General features: G+C 38.6%; 1 protein-coding gene across 1 annotated transcript in view; it reads right to left on the bottom strand.

Moving 5' to 3' along the window:
- Positions 1-584: 584 nt before the first annotated feature.
- The window catches only part of LOC310943627 (phospholipid phosphatase-related protein type 5-like), a gene marked incomplete at both ends in the record, with an annotated part of 39006 nt that continues 14050 nt past the window's right edge, over positions 585-25540 (bottom strand). The window contains 6 exons of the mRNA XM_083909255.1: positions 585-693; positions 1667-1797; positions 2129-2305; positions 3321-3571; positions 4350-4470; positions 19790-19978. Coding sequence (XP_083765381.1) covers positions 585-693; positions 1667-1797; positions 2129-2305; positions 3321-3571; positions 4350-4470; positions 19790-19978 — 978 coding nt within the window. The remainder of the gene's footprint in view (positions 694-1666; positions 1798-2128; positions 2306-3320; positions 3572-4349; positions 4471-19789; positions 19979-25540) is intronic.

Raw genomic sequence — 25540 nt, 5'->3', positions numbered from 1 at the left:
CAGCAACCTCAGATACAACACGGTTCAGTGAAGTTATCATTTACAAAAAAAGTGCTTTTCAAAAAGTTCCGATGAGAGTTTTTCTTCCATTTCGTTTGTCCTGAGTGTTTTGAAAATGGTCTTCAGAGGACGAGGACGTGTGTGACCTCTGACCTCTGACCTCTGACCTCTCGGCTCTGCTGGAGTTTGTTCTTTATCAAAAGTCATCAGACGTCAACAGTCATTTTTGGAACCAAAGGACGAAGGAAGAAGGGCACAGTATTGCTTCAACACCTCTGATACTTTTACACAGAGGACAAAAAGGACAAAGGGTCTCCATCGTCTTCTAAAGTGGTCCTGATGGGGGACAGGTCTCCAGGTCCTGATGGGGGACAGGTCTCCAGGTCCTGATGGGGGGGACAGGTGTCCAGGTCCTGATGGGGGACAGGTCTCCAGGTCCTGATGGGGGGGACGGCAGGTGTCACGCCCTCGTGTCCTGGTCCCTGACGGACGTGTTCACACCTGCGTCGACTTGACCCGACGCAGCGGGTGTCGTCTCTCTGAGGGGTGAGCGAGGCAGGAGGGGGGGCGCTCGGCCGGCAGGTCTAGACTGCGCTGGTGAGGCAGCGCCGCGACGGGAGGAGCACATCGGGCGGGGAGGGGGCCGGGATTGGCTGATGGTCATGTGATCTCAGAATACGGTAGCCCTGGAGCCTGGGGGAAAGGAAACGACAGACGTTTGGAGACGACGTGAAAGGTAAGAAGCAGAGGGGACATGGAAGGTAAAGTGGAGATAGACTTAGTCTACTGGTATGAAACGAAAGAAAAAAAAATCTGACTTTAAAACTCAGAAATCTGACTTTATTCTAAGAATGATGGGAACTTAAAGTCAGAATTCTGACTTTATTCTCAGAATTCTCAATTCAAAACAGAATTCTCATTTAAAATTCTGACTTCAAAACTCGGTATTCTCACTTTAAAACTCAGAATTTATTCTCAGAATTCTGACTTTATTCTAAGAATGATGGGAACTTTTAAAACTCACAATTCTGACTTTATTTTCAGAATTCTGACCAAAACTCAAAACTCAGAATTATGACTTTAAAACTCAAAATTATGACTTTGAATTTTGAATTCAGAATTTCTAAACTCAGAATTTCTGACTTTAAAAATCTAAATTCTGACTTTAAAACTCAGAATTATGACTTTATCCTAAGAATGATGGGAACTTTTAAAGACAGAATTCTGACTTTATTCTCAGAATTCAGAATTTAAAACTCAGAATTCTCACTTTAAAACCCAGAATTCTGACTTTATCCTCAGAATTCTGATTTTAAAACTCTGAATTCTGACTTTAAAACTCACAATTCTGACTTTATTCTCAGAATTCTGACTTTAAAACCCATAATTCTGACTTTATTCTCAGAATTCAGAATTCTCACTTTAAAACAGAATTCTCACTTTAAAACCCAGAATTCTCACTTTATCCTCAGAATTTTAAACTCAGAATTCTGTCTTTAAAACTCAAAACTCAGAATTCTGACTTTTAAAACTCAGAATTCTGAATTTCCTGTTTGGCCCTAATCCTCTTCCGTACTTGGGGGGGGAAAAGGGAGGGTTGAAAAAAACAAACAGGTGATTTTAGCCAATGCTTTAAGCCCCGCCCCTTACCTGGAGACCACTTAACTTTTCGAGTGGACTCTCCACACGGGGCAGACTGAGCAGAGGGAGGCTGACGGACGCCTCTGCGTGCTGCGGAGGGGGCGGAGTCTGCTCTGCGATCTGGGTGGGCTTGAAGTTGTTGATCACGCAGGACACCTGGTGGAGAAAGATGGAGGCGTTTTGATTTGTGTGAGAGTACATGGAAGCAGATTGTGAAATGAAGTGAGTGCATATAGATGTTCAGGATGAGCCACAGGCTCGCACTTAATGAGACTATTTAAATAAATCTCAGTCATTCATAGGTGAAACAGTGCCGTACATCACGCGGGCTCTTACAGAGCGCTCTGCTGCCTCCAGCTCCACTTAAACACTCACTCCATCATACTAATGGCTCACTGATTTAATGTTTCCCTCTCGTCTCGGGCACCATTTACCATCCACCACGTGTAAAAAAAACTTAAAAAACAACGATCCCGATCGTCCTCACCAGGAAGGCAGCGATGGCTCCTCCGGTGACGAACCCGGCCAGGACGTCGTTCCAGTGGTTCCTGTGCTCGGTCACCCTGACCACGCCCACCAGCACGGCCAGAGACAGCAGCACCAGGCACAGGGTGGGTTTGGTCAGACGGGTTCCTTTGGTCCGGAACACCAGGGTCACGTACATCTGCAAGAGAGAGGGGGGGGGGGGGGGGGGGGGGGGGAAACAGCTGGAATAAACCTGAGAAAATACACTTTTTAGATTTTAGATACAGCAGCTGAGACGTCTGACCTCTATGGAAGAGGGTAAGGGCCACACAGGGAAAAAAAAAAAATTGAGTTCTGACTTTAAAGTCAAGAGTTCTGAGTTTAAATTCTGAGGATAAAGTCATAATTATTTTTATATCTTAAAGTTAATGACTCAGTCGTGAACAATGATCACATACTCACAAAATGACATGATTTTCTTCTGCCTTTGTCAAACCATAGCAAATTAAAAACATGCCTAATATACGGAGGACCAAAAATGACAAAACAATAAATTAATGCAGATATAAATATTTAAATACATAATACACAAATACATAGAATACATAAATACATTTTAAAAAACAATACATTTTCATCATGAAAGGGGCTATTTCTGTATTTTTACACATATTTATTTATCTATCTATTTATTTACATTTATTTTTTAAATTTATTGATGTTTAAATATTTATATCTGCATTTAATTAATTAATGGATAAATTATTAATTTATTAATTTATTAATTAATTAATTAATTAATTAATTAACTAACTAATTAATTAATTTATAAATGTATCTATTTAATTATTATTATTATTTTATTATTATTATTTTTTGAATTTATTTATGTATTTAAATATTTTTATCTGCATTTAATTAATGAATGGATTAATTGATTAATTAATTAATCAATTAACTAACTAACTAAATAAATAAATAATTTATTTATTGATTTATCTATTTATTTATTTATTTAATTATTTACATTTATTTTTTGAATTTATTAATGTATTTAAATATTTATATCTGCATTTAATTAATGAATGGATTAATTAACCAACTAACTAACTAACTAATTATTGTTTTGTCATTTTTGGTCCTCCATACTAATGCTACAATGTGCTGGTTTTCATTTTAGTCTTTCATCATCATCATCCACATCATCTTCTTACCACGGTGTAGATGGCTGAGTAGAAGCTGAGCGCGGCGTCTTTGGACGGGAAGGATTTGCGCGCCGACGCCACCAGGTACGGGTTCCCCGTGCAGGCGCGCTGCTCGGCGATGTAGTGCAGCGGAGACTGGCAGCCCAGGGCCGTGTAGTTGGGTCTGCACGCCGACAGGAAGTGCGGCGTCTGGTTTCCTGTCACCACTTGGCCGGCGTTGGCAAAGATGGTGGTGGTGAAGAGGCCGAAAGAGTAGACGCCTGAAGCAGAAGAAGAAGAGAGACGGTGTGAGTAAGAGACAATAATTAGATATTCATGATGATATCACACTGAATTTCAAAGTAAAAGTATTTGTTTTAATGTGGAATGATGTACGCTACCGTTCAAAAGTTTAGGGACACTTAGAAATGTCCTTATTTTTGAAGGAAAAGCACTTTTTTTTCAATGAATATAACATGAAATGAATCATAAATACACTGTATACATTGTTAATGTGGTAAAAACGTCAGTTTTTTAATGTAATAGTTGTATAGAGGCCCATTTCCAGTGTTCTAATGGTACATTGTGTTTGCTAATGGCGTTAGAAGACTATTGGATGATTAGAAAACCCTTGTGCAATGATGTTAGCACAGCTGAAAACAGCTTTATTTGGAATAAAAATCATTATTTCTAATGTTGTCGAAGATTTGACTATATTTTCTATTCATTTTGCAACTCTTTTGATGAATAAAAGTCTGACTTTTAATGGAAAACGCAACAAAAATCGTACAGGTGAGGCCAAACTTTTGAACAGTAGTGTATAGACAATGTTTGGCGAGGGCGCCAGTTTCATGCCCCTGGTAAGAAAAGTTCTCATAACATCAGTAGAATAAAAATCATAAACAGAGACTCAAAATAAATGAGTCCAAACTGATTGTCAGAGCTGTTTTGACTGATTGAATGTGTGTTAGTGTTGGTGTTAATAACGATCCTCGTCCTCCAGAGTTCACAGACTCTGATCTGAGGGGAAAACCTCTGATCTCCAGCTCCGTCACTGACCCAGGAAGCGTACGATCCTGCGGAGCAGAGGGTTGAAGTAGCAGCAGTCGGCCGTGACGATGGTCTTCTCCTGAGCTCCTTCCGTCTTCACGAAGAAACTGGTCACTTCCCCGATCAGGATCTGAGACACAGACACAAAGATAAGTGATTCACGAGTTTCTGATTCACGAGTTTCCCCTCGCTTCAATTTCAATTTCCACCTTTTTCGTTTCCACTTAAATCGTCCTCGTTCTTTCGCTGACTCTGCCGCTTCCCGTTCGTTTCTCTCTGGCCTCGTAATCTTATAAATTTATGGCTCTCATTTCCACCCTGTACTGACGCTCACTGTTCAACCTAATAACACTAACTGTGCTTCACTTCAGTCATAATGTCAGGACGGGTTAACAACCTCACAGGGGGGAGAAACTTTGCCAAGTAAATTAAACACTGCTTTCATGAAATATTTAAAGCATTGGTTCTCAAAGTGCGGCCCGGGGGCCCAATGGCGGCCCGCAGAAACATTTCTGGCGGCCCTGCAATGAATCACAGTTGATAGTTTTAATCCAGGAGCTACTAAGCTTGTTAAATGTTTATTGGACATTACTGGATACAGACCAATAAGTGTAAACAAAAATACTGGGTATTTACCTGGTTTCTATATGGTGAATTTTAGTGTATTATTGGGTTATAAGCTGGTAATAAGCAGGTAGCGAGTAAATATAACAGAAATGTGTTACTTGGTATTAACCTGTAACTAGAAGGTGAGAAAAATGGCCAAAATACTGGGTAATTACCCAGTAAATTATAAAGCGTTATTATATTAATGCTTATATTACATTATATTAACGCTTATATTAGCTAACGCTAAACTGTAGAACTGAAATCTGGTCATTAAAATGATTACAAATGGGATTTATTTCTGTTTTTTTTCCCTTTAGCGGGCCTCAGTCCAATGTTGGGTTCCTAAATTGGCGTCAGAACTTTGAGAACCCCTGATTTAAAGGGACACTATGTAGTATTTATGGGTTTATATGACCCAAAATCCACTCTTATATACATATTATGTGCTCCTGCATTGTCTCGTCGTGGTGTATAATAGTTTTTGTTTCCTTTTCGTAGTGTTTCAAAAAGTCATGTAAAATAACATGGTCGCGGGCCGCGGTTTCGTAGCCGCCGTTAGCAGCGAGACGCCATGTTTCTACGGGAGCCTGTAAGGACAAACGCGAAAGAACAAATCGAGCGTCGCTTTACTTGTAGCAGGAAGTCCCGCCTCCACTGACGGAGCTAATACGATATACAAAAGACATCTGAATAAATACTAGAACCTCATCTGCCGACACGGAGAAAGACGACGAGGACGACGTTTGACCTGCTGAGGACACCGTAGCGCTCAGGGAAGGGAGGGGGTGAGCAGAGGAGCAGTTCTTTGTTGTTGTAAATTTCAGCCTCTCCTCTAGATGGCACTATAAACTACTTACTTCACCTTTAAAAACAGATTATTATCTGATGTACTACGGCCCCTCCCAAAAAGAAAATTCTACTACCTTTGAATGTTTTTAATATATTTTAAACGCCCCTTTACGCAGTTGATTTATTCTTCTTACCCTGACGATGTAAAAACACCACATCACACATCCGTGGACGTGATTATTCTCTGTTACTCCACCTGTCTGACAGACGCACTGACAGATTTAGGTTACTACCGTCGTTTACTCATGAAATATACACGACCCAGAGCCAGGAGTGTGGGAAGATGTGAACGCGCTAAATAAAACCTCAGAGTGACACAGAAAGGCTGAGGTTTACACTGAATATTCTATTTGTATATATATATATATATATATATATATATATATATATATATAATGTCTTTATTTGGATTGTGACATGACGTGATCCAGGCACTTTCCGGTTAATTCAGTTGTTTTTTCTTTAACCTTTATTTCTGGTTTCCTGTTTTATTTTATAAACTATATCTTTGTTTAGTTTAACTTCCTGTCCCTGTTAAAACTCAGAATTCTGGCTTTATTCTCAGAATTTTAAAAGAAAAACTTTTAAACTCAAAATGTAATTTAAAATCCGAATTATGACATTGAACAAAGAATTATGACTTTATTCTCAGAATTTTTCACGTTTGAACTCAGAATTCTGACTTAAACTCAGAATTTCTGACTAAACTCAGATTTTGACTTTATTTTTTTTAAATCTTTTTTTTTTAATCTTTTTTTCTGGTTTCCTGTTTTATTTTGAAGTGTTTTCCTTGTTTAGTTTAACTTCCTGTCCCTGTTGTTTCGGGAATTTAAAACTCAGAATTCTGACTTTTAAACTAAACGTTTTATTTAAAATCAGAATTCTGACATTGAACAAAGAATTATGACTTTATTCTCAGGATTTTTGACGTTTTATCTCTGAATTCTGACTTAAACTCAGATTTGACTTAATTTTTTTTTACCTTTTTTTCTGTTTTCCTGTTTTATTTTGAAGTGTTTTCTTTGTTTAGTTTAACTTCCTGTCCCTGTTGTTTCAGGACTTTAAATCTCATAATTCTGACTTTATTCTCATAATTCTGACTTTTAAACTCAAAATTTAATTTAAAATCAGACTTCTGACATTGAACAAAGAATTATGACTTTAAACTCAGAATTTCTGACTAAACTCAGATTCTGACTTTATTTTTTAAATCTTTTTTTCTGGTTTCCTGTTTTATTTTGAAGTGTTTTCTTTGTTTAGTTCAACTTCCTGTCCCTGTTGATTGGCTGCCCCGCCCCTAACGTGTCTCACCTGTGTCTTGCTCAGTCACACCTGTGTTAGACTGATCGTCCCTCCCTCCCCAGTGCGTGAATGCTGCCTTCATGTGACACAGGAATTATGGTGAATACGAGTTCTCGCTCTCACGTCGTGATTTCCAGTGGGAAATTGGGAGTTCCCACAGTGGAGTGGAGATAAACTTTGACATTTGAAGATGGTGGAGGAGGAGACGAGATTCGTCACTAATGGTGAGTAACTTTATTGTTGATTGTGTACAAAATGTTGGTTCATTTTGGTTTGTTTGTTTGTTTGTTTGTGTGAAGCCAAATGTTCACTCCCTGTTTTGTTTTTTTAGTGTAAGTTGCATTTAATGACTTTAAAAACAAAGATCATGTTGAAGAGCATTTAAATCAGAGCTGTTAAACTGGCAGCCCGCGGGCCACATGTGGCCCCCCAATCACTTACTTGCAGCCCACCACTTAATATCATCATCATAATAATAAGACATTTGGTCGTCATCATTTACTCAATTTTATTAAATAATGGATTTATTTTGCATCATTAATGTGTTTTTATTGTGAAGTACGCATCATTCCATGTCCGAAAAAAACCCGCTTTTACTTTGGAATTATGTGAAATATCATCATGATTGCAATATTATACAATATGTTATAATTTTAAGCTCATATTGCCCACAAACTGAACAAGACGAGCTCCCGCTGAGTTGTTTCATGCTACATTTCTCCCGCAGTCGTGCGTTCAAAAACACCGTCTGTCAATATTAATATCTGTCAATATCTCACACTGAAAGGTCACGTCCTGCTGTTTCACTCTGAATTCAAAGGAAACGTCAAATGTATTGACTGCACAGGGCTTTAAAGTGACCCTGGTTCTTTTTACTAAATATATTCAGAGTGTGTGCAAACATAATCTGAGAAGTTTATCAAACAAAAACTACCAATACAGTTGTTGTTCTTACACTTAAAGGGATAGAAAATGTGCTTCCCTCCCTCAGTTTTTCCCTGACTTTTCTCTTATCCAAATGTGCCCTACTGTGAGTCAAATGACGCGTTTTGCATCACAGTAGGGCAAATTTTGAAAATAGAAAACAGATTTTTTTACAACTCAGTGAAAAACTGAGGGAGGGAAGCACATTTTCTAAAAGATACTACTGCTATTCTAGCAATACAAAGCCACATTCAAATCGGTGAAGTATCCCTTTAAAGTCTGTCTCCCACACGAGAGAGGATTTTCAAATCTGACTTGATTTTAAAATCACAGACGCAACCAACTTTGTAACCAATGTATATTGTTTTAATCCTGAGAAAGCACAGATTATTATTCGTTCCAGTCAAAACGCAGGACCTCAGGGTTTTTCAGAAGCAAATGGTTCCAGGCAGAACCTCAGCCTTTGTAGAAGAACCCTTTTGGAACCCTTATTTCTAAGAGTGTAGCAACATATGGAAGAGAAGATGTAAATAGTGAGACTTTTACCTGAGTAGAATATTTCAGTACACTCTTAGAAATAAAAGCACTAGGTAGAACCATATAAGGTTCTTCGGCTTGTCCTCATAGGAGAACCCTTTTGGAGGGTTCCACCAAGAACCCCTTATTCAGGAAAGGGGTTTTAAAGGGTTCTCTGGATCAAAATGGTTCTTACTGGAACCATTAGTGTTACCAAGAACACGAGAAGGGTTTTTCAGAAGCAAATGGTTCCAGGTAGAACCTCAGCCCTTGTAGAAGAACCCTTATTTCTAAGAGTGTAGCAACATATGGAAGAGAAGATGTAAATAGTGAGACTTTTACCTGAGTAGAATATTTCAGTACACTCTTAGAAATAAAAGCGCTAGGTAGAACCATATAAGGTTCTTCGGCTTGTCCTCATAGGAGAACCCTTTTTGGCTCCAGGTAGAACCTTTTTTTTTTTTTTATAAAGATTCTACCTGGAACCCTTTTGTAGGGTTCCACCAAGAGCTCTTTTGAAACCCTTTATTCAGGAAATGGTTTTTCAGAAGCAAATGGTTCCAGGTAGAACCTCAGCCCTTGTAGAAAGAACCCTTTTGGAACCCTTATTTCTAAGAGTGTCATCATGTAAACCTGTAAACTCTTGGATTTATTTATTTATTTATGTATATTTTTCGTACGTTGCATGTCTCCCAGATGTTTCAGTCAACCGTCGCTTTTACAATTTTTACAGCTCATTCAAAAAGAAAATCCAACAATCACCTCAAAGTTCACCTCGTATAGTCTTGATATTTGATTGTTAAACATAGAGATTGTTTAAAAAAAAAAAAAAAAAAAGACTGAAAAAGGTCCAGTGAGTATATGGACGTCCAGATGTGTTCGTTGTTAAAACCATCGAGGATTTTGTGTAAAGAAAACAAAATTTAGACGCACATTTCCACCGTGAACCGCAGCAAAGCTTCTGCAAACATCACATGACACGTGTTGACACACGCACACACACACACCAGCAACGGTAACCATGACGATTGAGCTGCTTCAGCTCCATCACCCACACTCTCTCTCTCTCTCCATCATCTCCTTCTCTTTTTTCTCTCTCTGAGTTTTTTCCTAATTTTTTGTATTTATTTTATTCTCAGTTTGGTTTATAGACGCTCAGACAGGAGGAGAAACACTGTGTTCTTCACTGATAAAATAAATAAAACACAGTTTCCTCCTCATTTTTACTTCAGTTCACACAGTGTGTGATGCATGGTTTGAGGTTTGACCTCATTCTTCACTTCTTTTATCAATCTTCTGCCTTTACACGGAGACGCAGAGGGATCGAATGCTCTGTGAGAGAACCTCGCTAATCTGCCAGAGTTAGTTGACTGAGTCTATTGATGGATTACGTCTCTAATCTGTGGGATTGAGCCGAGTCTTCACAGGCTATCACAGCGGGAGCAGACAGCCGATCGTGATGATGATGATGATGATAACGCCGTGATTACACCTTATTATCCTTCTTTTACGCATGACCTCTGACTGATGCGTCTCCTGCTGCGAGACAAACGTGAGCTCACAGAAGTGCAGACGAACACGCGATCGCTGACGGATTAAACTTGTCAAACGCTGTATTTTTACGGCGATTTACTGAAAGACTTCTTGCGTCTTTGCTCATTTGCTGTCACTGTGCAGTTCCTGACTGTTGTTATTTTGCTCTGGCAACCCATCTCCTCCATAGTTTACACCTCTCAGCTGTGATGCATTCATCGGCGCTCGTAAAATCCGTCTCTAATATTGATCGGGACAATCTGCCTTTCTCCAAATACCGTCCATACGCATGCCCTACGCCCTTGTTTACACGTCTGCATTGGGACTAGACCACTGTGCGAAATACAGGGGGGTTAGACCACCCTGATTAACACTCAAGAAAAGGGCAGAGCACAGCATGTTGTCATGTCCTGACCTTTGTCCAAGTCTGTGCTGAAACACAGCGTCTGTGATGGGATCTTTTGTTATTTATAGAGCAACAAAAGCAACAGTTTCCTCTTATTTCACTTTCTACCAAAGTCGTTCTTCTCTCTCTTCTGTCTTTACTGAATAGAAATTGAAAATAAACTGATCTCCACACATCAGTTGCATCTTTTGTTTTGGAACAAAGACAGAGTGACAGTTATGTTTGTCACATGTGGCTCATGAACGTTCGTCTTTATGGTAGCAAACGGAATGCAAATCAACGTCTGGCTCATTTGCATATGAGCGTAGGGCGAATGCGTGATTTTTTAAAACGAGCAAAGATGAAAACGGCAATCAGCTCCAAAATGTCAGAAATGAAAAACGCCGTGATTGCACGGAACGAACGGGAAAATATATTCATACGTAAATTGTTTTATTAGGTGAGAGCGAGTGTGTGTGTGTGTTCTTGTACTTGCAGCATACTGAGGATCAGTGAGGGTTTTTAACCAACAAAGTGAGGATATTTTGGCCGGTCCTCACTTTGTTTTCATTGAAATCACTTCCTTAGGTCGTAAACATGCTATACTCAATTTGACAAAAAAAAAAATCGAATTTTGGTCAAATTTTGGTCAATTTTTTTTTGTCAGAATTTGGTAAATTTTTTTGTCAAATTTTTGTCAAAAATTTTTTTGTCAAATTTTGGTCAAATTTTTTTTTGTCAAATTTTGGTCATTTTTTTTTGTCAAATTTTGGTCAATTTTTTTTTTTTTCAAATTTTGGTCAAATTTTTTTTTCAAATGTTGGTGGTCAGTTTTAAAAAAAAATGTGGTCACATTTTTTTTTTCAAATTTTGGTCAAATTTTTTGTCAAATTTTGGTCAAATTTTTTTTTCAAATTTTGGTCAACATAGTATGGTATGACTTGTTTTGTCAAATTTTGGACCAAAAAAAAAAAAATGGATAAAGTTTTCCAGCCCTTTTTGCTCTGGGGCTCCACCTGCAGACATTTTATGGTACTGCAACCAGTAGTTCTTTATATATGTCATTCATGAAGTAGATATTTGTAATTGTGTTGATTTATAAAGTGGAAATGCTGGTCCTCACTTTGTCAGCAACCCAGTCCTCAGTATGCAGCAAGTATAAGTGTGTGTGTGTGTGTGTGTGCGTGTGTGTAATTTCCTCTTCTTTCTTCTTCTTCAAAGATGACGATTGTGATTACAATAACTGTGAGGAGTAAATATAGAAGAGAAGGAAAAGACGAGATAATCTGAACATTAACATAACAATGGAGCAGAGGAGCTGCAGCAGAGTCTCACAGTGGAGTTAAACCGGTTTAAAACAAGCTTTAAGAGTTAAACCAGTTTAAAACACCGAGGAGTTAACGACAAAGTAAAAGTGTTGGTGTGTGTCAGACCTGACATTTCCATCTTTTCTCAGATTGAAAAACAAGAAGATTGGATTTTGTGATTTGTGAATATTGGCACAGCAGGAGGGAGGGGGTGGGCTTGTGTGGAGGGATGTGTGGAGGAGTTAAAGCAGAAAGTGACAGCCAATAATAATAATAATAATAATAGCTAAATATGGATATATACTGTAGATGTGAAACAATGAATGTGTGTGAAATGGTTGTTCTCAGAGTAGAGAGGATGGAGGTGAAGCTTTGATTTTAACATCATCTATTTTTATGAACTACATCACGGTCGTGTAACGCTCTGCTGCTGTTATTGAATCTGGGAATAATGTGTGTGGATATTTTACAATTTAAGAACCTAACTGTCAGCTGTGACGTGCAGGCGAATGTTCAGAAGGTCTTTATTGACATAAACTTAATACACTACTTTTATAATTGCCTTAGAATAAGCATAAAAGTCCCTTTAATTGTCCTCACCTTTGACCTCTGGAAGGTGCATCCTACATTTACTACAGATGCACAGAGGCGCAGCTTGTGGACAGGCAGGGCAGGCAACTGCTTGGGGCCCCCCAGCTGATAGGGGGCCCCCCGACACTCGGAGCCTGAGGGCTGTTTTTACTGAAATGTGCAGTGAGCAGCCGCCTCCCCGTCCCCCTTAAACAACAATGACATCTCAGTAGTAAACCCCCCTAAAGGGGCCCCACCTCACTTTAACCTGTGTGAAGTTATCGTTCTGCAAGTTGGAAAATGAAGAGGATTATTTACAGTGTAATGCATATCTTTTTTATTCAGTTTATATATGTTTTTTTCAGTTATTTACAGTATTTTATTGTTCTATATATTTATATTGTTTTATAATGTGGGTTCTTTACAGTGTAATGTATTTTTTTTAACTAAGTTTATGTAGTTTTTCAAAAGCTATTTACAGTATTTTATTGTTCTTTACATTTATATTTTCACATACTTTTTAATTGCAAGGTTTTTCCGTGTTATTTCATTCATTTCGGGGAAAAGAAATATTTAGAACTCTTACATTTTTCGTTGGTGTCAGATTATTTATAACATAATGGTGATTTCTTAGGGCCCCCTGGGAATGTTTGCCTAGGGCCCCTACAGACTCTAGAATCGCCTCTGCTCTTCACTCCTATTTAAACTCTTTTCAGCCCCTAAATGTCTTTGACCACGTCCACCGTCTGCTTCTTCAGATACGACGGTGACAGCAGCCCAGTGCAGGCTCTCGTACGTTAAATGCTCTCACGGAATAATCTGACACTGGACTGGATTTTACGCTCCGTCTCTGATGCTTCAGCCCAATCCCAATCCCCGTCTCTCCGATGTTCTCTCTCTCTTCTCTAAGTCTTATTTTCTCTCCATCTTCCTGTCTCGTTGCGTCACGTTTGACCTCTCGCTGTCTCTCTCGTTGCCGTTAGAGAGAGAGAAGCTTACGTTGAGCAGCATTAGAATCAATGAAAGAGAATTCTCTCCCCGGGCAAAAGTATTTTTGAGCGTTATGATTCTGACCCACATTTAAAAGACAGACGGAAGAATATATGACACAGAGAGTTGTGTGGATGTTTGTTTAGCTTTTTAAATATCATTCAAAATGTGTGAATGAGGGAGGCCGATGGCGCTGCAGCACCCCCTACTGACAAGGGGTGAAACACACGGTGTAAATGGTTGTTTTTCTTCCTTTTTTAAATTGGAAATTGAATAATTGTTCTGTTTATTACTGTTTTTTGCTTGTCTGATAAATTACACTGGTCAATACCAAATTTGTCCAAAATTTGGAAAAAAAAGTTTGTCCAAAATTTGAAAAAAAAGTTTGTCCAAAATTTGAAAAAAAAGTTTGTCCAAAATTTGAAAAAAAAGTTTGTCCAAAATTTGAAAAAAAAAGTTTGTCCAAAATTTGAAAAAAAAGTTTGTCCAAAATTTGAAAAAAAAGTTTGTCCAAAATTTGAAAAAAAAGTTTGTCCAAAATTTGAAAAAAAAGTTTGTCCAAAATTTGAAAAAAAAGTCATAAAAAGTCAAATTAGTCAAAAAAAAAAAAAGTTTTGTCCAAAATTTAAAAAAGTCAGTAATTCCGGTTTACGTACATTTTTCTCTTAAAACCTTATTTGCATGTGAAATATTAACTGATGTCACAAAAATCAACCAATTTAGTCAGAAGATCTGATTTTTCAAAATCAAATGAGCATAAAATCCTGACCTGATTGAGGAAAAATGGATGTCATTATTGGATCCAGCGCTGCAACATGGTCCTAATTCAGTTGAAAAGACAGAGACGACTTATACATAATTCTTTTTTGTAACCCAGTGTAAAATACACAGAGTGTTTTTCGAGTTCCTCTAGAGAAGTTTCAGGAGCCTTAAAGTGTGTCGCTCTTCACTGTAAAGACGTTTATTACGCCAGTTAATCATGGTGTCGTAGCTGTTGACGTGCGTTTTAAAGAAGGAAAGTCTTGCATGTTGTAAACTGTGTGTGCATTCATTCATTCATAGCGTCACATCCTCTCGCTTCAGCGTTGCATGTTCACACCATGACGTGTTAATTTTCAGCATTGCAAATACACTCTCCATTAAAACACACACTTTACCCTGCTGCTGTGTGTGTGTGTGTGTGTGTGTTATATGCAAATGACATTAGCTACAGTTGTGGAGAGAGAGCCACGTAGATTGCCTTTAATAGTCACTCACACACACACATACGCACACGCTTATCGACTCCCACTTACAGACCCAGAACCTGTTTTTAGCGTTGATGGAGGAGAAGGATGTTTGCCGTCATCCACCCCCGCACGCTTACCTTCTCACTGATGCACTGAAACATTCAACGTTCTGCCAAGTGCCGCACAAGAGGCCTCCGGTAACATAACGTTCACCGTCGCTCTTCCGCTTCAGTCCTTCCTGTGATACATCTGCGCTTTGTGTTTCAGGCTCAGTTTGACACGAGAAAACGACCCGCGAGTGTCTCAATCTCAACATTTACTCGAAATAACTCGTCTCAAACGCAACAATATGATGGATCTATAGGAAAAAAACATATCTACGTTTATTTCTTGACTCTTTACTCAGAGTCTGCATGGAGATGAGTCCTCCAATGTTGGCTTTTCGGCAAAGATGCACGTCCTGTGACATCAACAGCATCATGTGCTATGGAGAAAGACCCTAGATTAGCAATTTTCACACCATTAACTCCTCAGGAAACGGTTCACTGGCATCATTAATCAAGTGTGAAGCAGGCTCATTTTCCCCCATTGATTGGTTTTACCAATCGTTGCCCCCTGGTGGCTATACTCTCAGTTCCTGATTAACGTCAGAGAGGAAATTCCTTTTACTGAACAACCCGAGCGGTGTCAGTTTATTTTATTTTGTCTGTCAACTTGTATAGACGGGTAAAAATGGACTTAAACAGCATTTAACCGACTCATTAAAACTAACCACTAACTTGATTCCCCTGAAAAACACAAAAACGCATCGTAAAAAGGCTACATGCATGATGGGAAATGTAGTTTGTTTTGGCTGATGGGGACTTAATGTCTGGATTTGTTCATATTTGACCTAGAAGCTGCAGTTACGTAGTCGTCGTGGGGCTCAGACAAAGAGTTTCACTCGGGTTTAAAAGTCACACGCACAGAAAGTGCATTGCTGCAGCCAAAGGTTGTTGCTGTCGGTTGAAAAACACGTTCATTTTTTTTCTTAGTTAAACAACACGTGAGCTGAATGTCTAACTGTTGAAGCTCGTGGGAGACGACGCAGATGCTCTGAATTTGCAAAAACGATGCCACGTCGCTCTCCCACTCTGCACAGTTCACAGATAGATAAACTGTGCCTAAAAACCCACATTTAAAAAAAATCCTCTCTCATAGTGTACTTTCTGATATGAATCAGACCCGTCAACAATGAGACAAATACACAATTTAACTTAATACTGTGTTATTAGTAATGAGGAATTTAAGAAAAGCCATAAATCTGGTGACTAAGGCCGAAGACTTTGTCGTCCATATGGTTCCAAACAGGCAGAAACTTTTCGTTTCTAAGAAAGTGTTTAAGACGGAGACAGAACTGCTATAGGAACTGTTTATGTTCCTGTCGCTAAGATTTAGATTTTAACTGAGTCCATGTGGGTTTGACACATGCAGTTTACTCCTAATGTTGGTGTCAAGCTGAGATAAATGAGCAGGTTTGTGTCAGGAAGTCAAATCAAAAGTAAGAAGAGAGAGTGGAAGAAATGGTAAGAGTGTAGAGGTGAGATTTAGGGACTGTGATTGGTAAAGAGAGAGAGGAAGGTAGATGCTGTACACTGTAAAAAAAAAAAGAAGTAATTTTACAGGAAATATTCTGTAATTTTTAACAGATTTTTACTGTTTTCCAATAAAACAATGAATTGTTAGTAGATTTACAGATATGTTCAGTCATTTTAGGTTTTATGTTTAAAATTGCAGTTAATTTACCATAATGTAAGAATACGTTAACATGTTTTTTTTTATGACAATTTATTGTATTTGTATATATTTAACTGTAATTTTACATACAATTGTCTGTATATATAACTGTAAATTAACAGATACAAGCAGTAATTTAAAGATTTAAGTAATTAACCATAATACGATATTACATTATTATTATTATTATCATTTTTAAAGGTAAATTACCATATTTATTTCACATTCATTACATACAGTTATTGTATGTAGTTCTGTGATACGGTTATTTACTGTAATTTTACAGTATCCGTTTAGAAACTTTGCTGCCAGTGATTTTACAGTTTTTTTTTTTACAGTGTATATTGTGTGGACAAGAGAATTGGTAACGCTTTCTTTTACAGTCCCCTAATTACCAGGTATTTACCTGGTTAATTCATGGTAACACCAAAGTGTTACTAGGTAATTACCAATGGTAATAAGAAAGTAAATACAGTGAAACTGTTGCCAAAATACTGGGCAATTACCTGGTAACTATATAGTTAATTATAGCGTGTTATTACTGCTGTTAATAAGAAGGTATGTACAGCTAAACTATGGCAAAACTATGGTAAATGTAAGTGTATTATTGGGTTATAAACTGGTAATAAGCAGGTACCTACAGTCCCCTAACTACTAGCTATTTACCCAAGGGGTAATCTAACAAACCTAACCCTAAAAATGTGTGTAATTACATGGAAACAAGCTTGGCTTTCTTTTACAGTACAGTTTTACTTTACTTACCGAGTACATTACCGTGCATTACCCAGTATTTTGGCAACGGTTTCACTGTATTTACTTATCTTATTACCCTTGGTAATTACCTAGCAACACTTTAGTGTTACCATGAATTTACCAGCTAAATACCAGGTAATTAGGGGACTGTAAAAGAAAGCGTTACCAGAGAATTTACTCTGCTGGTTTGTCAGTGAGAAGAGAAAGAGGAGTTTTCGAGTGAGATGTGGAAGCAAACATGGTCATAGGAGCATAGGGCGACGTGTAAGAGTGGAGGAAGATGCTCAGAGGTAGAATATATAAGCTGCAGGAGATGCTGATCTGAAGGAGACGGCAGGACGGTTCGTCTGTACGACCACTTTATAAACCAGAGTGGAAGCAGAGTCGAGGATTAAATCGTGGGAAGCTGAAGAACGTTCAGAAAGGAGTTGGTTACCAGATGACTGGGAAGGTGGAGCTAAAGTGGTGAGGGATACAGCTGAAGGAAGGTGTTTGATGCATAGACGGATGAAAGTGGACAAGGAATGAGAAAGTAAAGACAAGAAGAAGAGGGTGCAGGGTGGAGTGGGTGGAGACGAGTGTCAGGGCTGATGTGAGCCACAGGGAAAAGGAAAACGTCGACAAAACGGTAGAAAAAGAGAGGAAGAGCTGCTCTGATGTTCTCTGACATGGAGACAGTGACGCTGTGTGACAGACAGGAGGCAGAGCTGAAGATGAGGTTTTCATTGGGGAGTGAAGGATCTGACTTTGGAAGAGCACAATAACACAGCTCCATCACCTCACCACCTGTTGTTGTTATTTAAAGCTCACACAGAGTGGTCCTGTTGCACATATATGTTAGTTATGGAGGTCTACTTACATACATTAACTTGTTTTTATGCTCAAAAACCTCCTAGTTGCTGTAAACGAGCCGATAGAAATCTGTCTTTTCTGACGTTGTTCCTCAGCCGCGATATTTCAGACATAAATCTCACACCCAGAAGACAGAGTGTCTTGTGATTGGCCAGTACCCGGAAGTGACATATTCAGCACACCCGCTCTCAGAAGCGCAGCAGCTCCCCCCTCTGGAACGGTGGATGCACTGCTCCTCATTATCAAAACATTGTTTTAACAGTGTTTAAAAATAGCTTCTTCACGACTCCCCGCCGCAGTCCCTTTGACGACCTTTGACCCGGAGTCAGACCCAGAGTCAGAAGACACTGTCGCTCGTGAAACACCTCCACAACGGACGTTATTCTTCTTCTTCTGCGGTTCAATGTGCGCAACCTGGACGTGCCCGGACTAGTGCCCGGAGCAGGAGGATCTGCTGTTCAGGAGAACCGCTGTTTACGTAACCGGACCAGGTTTTTTTCAGAGATCTCGCTGAGCTCCGAGATTACGATAAAACACAGCGTTCTCAGCAGTGGCTGAACTGTTTGTTTAGAACCTTCAGGGCTTCATAAACAAGGTAATGACGCAGATACACACTAAAAAAACAGCGTTAATTGGAACTTCAGGTCTAGGTCTGCTTTAAGAGAGGGAAGGTTGAGATGGTTTGGTTGCATGTAGAGGAGAGAACGCACAGAAGAAGGTCCTACAAGGAGAAGCCTTTGCAGAAGTCAATGCAGAGTGTGTGTGTGTGTGACCAGATTGCAGTTCTACAGTTTAGCGTTAACTAAAATAAGCATTAATATAATAACGCTTTATAATTTACTGGATAATTACCCAGTATTTTGGCCATTGTTCTTACCTTCTAATTACAGGTTAATACCAAGTAACACATTTCTGTTACCATATATTTACTGGGTAAATAGCTAGTAATTGGGGGCTGTAGCTACCTGTTTATTACCAGCTTATAACCCAATAATACACTAAAATTCACCATATAGAAACCAGGTAAATACCCAGTATTTTTGTTTACACTTATTGGTCTGTATCCAGTAATGTCCAATAAACATTTAACAAGCTTAGTCGCTCCTGGATTAAAACTATCAACTGTAATTCATTGCGGGGCCGCCAGAAATGTTTCTGCGGGCCGCCATTGGGCCCCCGAGCCGCACTTTGAGAACCAATGCTGTAGGACATCAAAGAGACGAGAGGCCCTGGAGGACGGTGACAGGACAGAGCTTTACATGAAGATGTAAAGGCTTTCATTATTAATCTCATCCTCATCCTCGTCCCACTGCTCTGCAAAGAAAGTGTAGTGACCGCGATGTCGACCATATCCTGCGCTAATAACAATAGTTGATCTTGTGCTCGTGAAGCGCACGAATGTGATGTGAACGGCGGAGTTTTCCCGAGAATTCATGACCTACAAATTGTGATTCTGTGTCGATGTTTAATTATTCAAAGACGCATTAATATGCATCCTTTTGCCTGCTGAGAATAATGAGAGAGAGCAGAGAAAACGCAGCCTTCACATTCTCTTCTGGAATAAGGACGACAGACTCTCTCCCTCTCTCTGTGTGTGTGTGTGTGTGTGTGTGCGTTCGCTGTAGCTACCTCAGACTGTGGAGGACAAATATAGTGCCGGTTGCCATGGTTATAACGGTGAAACGCATCCACAGAAACAGACCACGAGGACACACACACCTACACACACTCCTGTCTTTCAATCCACAACCACCACCACCACCACCACCACGTGTACATGAGTGTGTGTGTGTGTGTGTGTGATGTCCACCTGTGGAAGTCGTCCCCCTTCAGAAGTTAAAGACACACACTCACCGTCACAGTGGGGATGGCGGTGACCAGAGAGTAGACGAGGACGGGCGGCGCTTTGCTGTTGTCCTCGGGTCCCGGGTACGGTTTGGAGTAAGCTTTGTCGAAGCAGAAGAAGCCCTGGACGTGGACGGGGAACGTGTCCGTGTACTCAAAGTAGTACGCCAAGAGGACGGTGCCTGCCATGATCACCAGCTGGAAATAAAACATAGTGGTTTGGTTTTCCCCCGGGGATTCAGGATTTAGGATTTAGGATTTAGGAGTGTGAGGAGAGTTGGGAAAGAAAAAAGGAAGAAGGCGTGAAGATGAAGAAGAAAATCAGCACAGAGCAAATCCTTCACAGAGCAAAAAATGATGGATGCTTCCCTAATGTGTAAAGTGAATCAAGTGTGCATGGAGAGATGGTGAGGGAAGAGGATGAGAGGGAAGGAGGGAGGGAAGGAGGGAGGGAGGGAGACGAATGGGGAGAGAGCAGAGATAGAGATGTGGCAAGTGAGAGAGAGAGAGATCCATTCAGCAGTGTCAGTATGCAGTGTACTACAGTATGGAGGACCAAACCTGATGTAATACTAAATAAATAAATACAATATTATTTATTTATTATTCCAGTATTTATTTATTTATTTATGTATTATTCCTGTATTTATTTATTATTTATTAATTCCTGTATTTATTTATTTATTATTCCTGTATTTATTTATTTATGTTTCATTCCTTTATTTATTTATTACGTATTTATTTATTACTGTATTTATTTATTTATTTATTATGTATTCCTGTATTTATTTATTACGTATTTATTTATTACTGTATTTATTTATTATGTATTCCTGTATTTATTTATTACTGTATTTATTAATTCCTGTATCTATTTATTACTGTATTTATTTATTTATTTATTTATTCCTGTATCTATTTATTCCTGTATTTATTTATTTATTTATTCCTGTATTTATTTATTACTGTATTTATTTATTTATTCCTGTATTTATTTATTACTGTATTTATTTATTTATTATTTATTCCTGTATTTATTTATTTATTCCTGTATCTATTTATAACTGTATTTATTTATTTATTCCTGTATCTATTTAGTACTGTGTTTATCTATTTATTCCTGTATGTATTTATTTATTTATTCCTGTATTTATTTATTCCTGTATTATTTATTTATTTATTTATTTATTTATTTATTTATTTATTTATTTATTCCTGTATTCCTTTATTTATTTATTCCTTTATTTATTTATCTATTCCTTTATTTATTTATTATTACATCAGGTTTGGTCCTCCATAGAGTGGGAGGGTAAATAAACAATCCCATCAAAGGGATTAATGCTGTGGGGAGGAAAAGAAGAAGAAGATGAAGAAGAGCAGAAGAGAGAAAGAGAGAGAGAAGACTTTGACACATAAAACAAGTGCTGCACAAACGAGGACATTAAAACCTTAAATGATGATGAAGGAACAGCGTTAGGTTGTTGTTGTTGTTGTGTCAGAGAGACATCGTCACAAGTGTATTCAGCACAGATGAGACAGATGCACTCGCACTAATTATTCATTCATACTCTGATAAACAGAACTTGGCAAAGTCAGCGATTCTCTGCAGAAAATCTCTCCAGCAGCAGCAAACAAGAAACTAGAGGATTGAGTCTGCAGAGAAATAGTATACTATAATAAAAATGCACTGGAAAGACAATAAAACTTGTTAATTCATTCATTGATTATTATTCTCTTTAGGAAAAGATTCACTTTCTATTGCTCATTTCTATCAGCTGCTGTTTTGTTTTCAGGCGTGCAGAGTTTTCTTGTTTTGTCTCGGGCTTTTTTTGCAGCAAAGTTTCCACAGTCGTCCAAGTTTGTCCAGGATTATTTAAAAGCAAAAGATAGAAAGCAGATGTTTCCAAACACTAAAATTAAATCAAACTATTCTTTTAATTCCTAGAATTCAACTTCAGTGATGGACCGGTGACCTGTGACCCTGATGTGGAGGATAAAGCGGCGGCAGATTCAGAGTGAGTTTCTCCCAAAAAGTTATAGCTCATATGCAATTTATTTGCGTTCTATAATGCTTTATTTTAAGGTTATACATTTTTATTTAAATTCCTGTGTCAGCAAACTTACAACACAGAGAAAACATCACTAGAGCTGCAACTGACCACTATTTTCTACTTGTTTGGTCCAGAAAATGTCAAAAAATGTTGATCAAATGACCAAAAAGGTTGAGTTTTAATGATTTCTTTGTTAAGTGGCGCAAAGAAACCTGAGTATATTCACATTTAAGGAACTGAAATAATCAGAAATGTCTGTTTTAATCATGAAAAAAGCTTCATATCAAAATAGTTGACGATTAATTTAGTAATTGATCAGTAATGGAGTAGTTGTTTCAGCTCTAAACGTGACTTTGAGAAGTGATTTTACACGTTTTCAGCTTTATTACAAACTGGAGAACAAACAGTAAACAGTGTGTGTGTGATGTGTGTGTGTGTGTGTGTGTGCGTGACCTAATTCACTGCATTACATGCTTCGCTCTCTACCGTCACATCTGTTCTGATCTGAGTTTCTTCTCCTTCACGGACGATGATCGTTCCCTATAGGAGCGGCAAAATCAAATCATTGGCCGCGTGCCGCCGTTCCCACGGCAACGCACAACCACAACAACATCCACTTCAAACTGTTTGAAGTCTTTGCACCGAGGTTTTCCCTCCTCCAGTGAGGAAGTGAAGAGGAGGGACAGAGTTATTACCCTGAGGACTTTATCAGCAAATATATGATGACGGACACAAACACCTCCAGCCTGTAGTTTATATATAGACCAATAATATCAAAGCTGTGTGTGTGTGTGTGTGTGTGTGTGTGTGTGTGTGTGTGTGTGTGTGTGTGTGTGTGTGTGTGTGTGTGTGTGTGTGTGTGTGTGTGTGTGTGTGTGTGTGTGTGTGTGTGTGTGTGTGTGTGTGTGTGTGTGTGTGTGTGTGTGTGTGTGTGTGTGTGTGTGTGTGTGTGTGTGTGTGTGTGTGTGCGCAGTGTGTGGGTGCGTGTTGTGTGCCAGTGTGTGTGTGTGCGTGCAGTGTAGTGTGTGTGTGTGCGTGTGTGTTTGTCTGTGTGTGTGCGTGCAGTGTAGTGTGCGTGTGTGTTTGTCTGTGTGTGTGCGTGTGTGCGTGCAGTGTAGTGTGCGTGTGTGTTTGTCTGTGTGTGTGCGTGTGTGCGTGCAGTGTGGGTGCAGTGTGCGTGTGTGCGTGTGTGGGTGTGTGTGTGTGTGCAGTGATGTCTGCAGGCATGTGGATGCTTTCCCGTGTCTGAGGAGGAACTCTAACACACACACACACACACACACAAACACACACACACACACACAGTGTTTCTCCATCATCCACTGAGCTACAGACGGAACGAGGGAGGGAGGTGTGGGAATGTGGGAGGAAGAGAGAGAGAGAGCGAGCGAGGGGGCGGTCCGCAAAAAAAACAACAACACACAGGCCTGTCCGTCAAAGTTAAAGTTTGAACAAACATTTTGAAGCACAAAAACTGCACAAAAACACTGAGTTTTAAAGCGTCTTTGCTTGTTTACCGTCGACCGAACCATCACGTGTACAACATGACACAAGTTAAAGGTGCCATATGTAAGAATGTGGCCAAAAACGGTTACTACACTCAAATTCAAAACACCGAGATCTTTTAGGTTTGGTTTTCTGACGTAACTGGCAACCCGTGGTTGCTCGGCAGCTGAGACTCTACTGACTGCAATGATTGGTAGACAGCGGTAGGTGGCGCCACATGACGCCAAAACACGATTTCAAAACATAAACATGATTTGCAGTCTGCAAAATATTATTTTTTTAAATGCAAATATTTTGTCTGTACTGTTGTTGTTGGTGAGTTCAGTTTGTTATATGAACATTATTCCTGAGTCTCTGTGACATATTAGGAGGATTTTAATGATTTATTACATAATGCACCTTTAATATTCTCGTCCTTGTGACAACGACGTGTAGCGAGATTGAAAATCACAGAGAAATAACCAGAGATCAGAGTCGTTCACGTCTCCTCTCAGTTTAAAAAGTCACAAACACTTTGTCTCCATATTCATGAGGTCAAAGCAGCGTCAGGTTGATGGTTTCTAATTAAAGCAGAGACCTGTAAACCTGCTCCAGTCACCTTGAGATATTCATTTGCATAAAAAATGATCACATGCACAAGAGTTTGAAGAACTCTTTGTGTATTTTGTTTACTCGTCACACGACAGTTTGTGAACATTCACTGATGCTCTATATACATGATATGTTGTCATTATTTTATTTATTATTGTGAAACCACCTCCTTATACACTCTTAGAAATAAAAGTGCTAAGTAGAACCATATAAGTTTCTTCGACTTGTCCTGATAGGAGAACCCTTTTGGAGGGTTCCACCAAGAACCTTTTTAAATCCCTTATTTCTAAGAGTGTAGAAACATATGGAAGAGAAGATGTAAATAGTGAGACTTTTACCTGAGTAGAATATTTCAGTACACTCTTAGAAATAAAAGCGCTAGGTAGAACCATATAAGGTTCTTCGGCTTGTCCTCATAGGAGAACCCTTTTTGGCTCCAGGTACAACCTTTTAGGCAGATTTATGAGGACGATGACTCTTAACGTAACTAAGACTTATTATCAGGTCGTGTAATTATAGCTTATTAATGCTCACACCTCTGCACTGCAAAAGAGGGGAAAGCGGCTAAAATCAAAGAGACGACTACTAATAATACTAACAGTAATGATAATAGAGCGGCTGACGTGCCCTTTAAAGCCTTTTAAGCAGAAATGAGAGAAATAAAAGGTAAAATCTAACATGTTTTAAGTCGTGAAGTCTGTTCAGAGTCAGAGTGAGAACTTTACTCTGTGATCATCAGTGACCGTCATCGTCTTCTCGTCCTCGCCCGGTGTGAAGCGTCCAGATGGCAGAGGAGTCGACAGATAAAGTCAAACATGTTTACCAAGGGTGTGTGTGTGTGCGTGCGTGCGTGTGTGTGTGTGTGTGTTCTTGTACTTGCGGCATACTGAGGACCAGTGAGGTCATTTTTACAGAGTGAGGACATTTTGGCCGGTCCTCACTTTGTTTTCATTGAAATCACTGCCTAAGGTTGCTATAACATGCTATACTCAATTTGTCAAAAATAGTATGACATAGTATGACTTTTTTGTCAAATTTTGGACCAAAATTTCTTTTTCAAATTTTGGACGACATAGTATAGTGTGACGTTTTTGTCAAATTTTGGACCAAAAGTTTTTGGGCCAATTTTTTTTTTTCAAATTTTAGACCAATTTTTTTTTTTCAAATTTTAGACCAATTTTTTTTTTCAAATTTTAGACCAATTTTTTTTTCAAATTTTAGACCAATTTTTTTTTTTCAAATTTTAGACCAACATGTTTTTTTCAAATGTGTATTTCAACTTTTGGATGACATAGTATAGTATGACGTTTTTGTCAAATTTTGGACCAAAAATTTTGGGTCAGTTTTTTTTTTTTCAAAGTTTGGACCAAATTTTTTTTTTCACATTTTAGAACAAATTTTATTTTCAAATTTTAGACCAAAACATTTTTTACACATTTTTTTCGACTTTTGAATGACATAGTATAGTTTGATGTTTTTGTCAAATGTTGGACCAAAAATTTCTTGTCAAAGATTTTGTCAAATTTTGGACCAAATTTGTTTTTTCAAATTTTTGACCACATTTTTTTTTTTCAAATTTTGGACCAAATTTGTTTTTTTCAAATTTTGGACC

Source organism: Microchirus variegatus (genome assembly GCF_963457635.1).
Source record: "Microchirus variegatus genome assembly, chromosome: 23".
Classification (NCBI taxonomy): domain Eukaryota; kingdom Metazoa; phylum Chordata; class Actinopteri; order Pleuronectiformes; family Soleidae; genus Microchirus; species Microchirus variegatus.
This window is presented reverse-complemented; position numbering and strand designations above follow the sequence as displayed.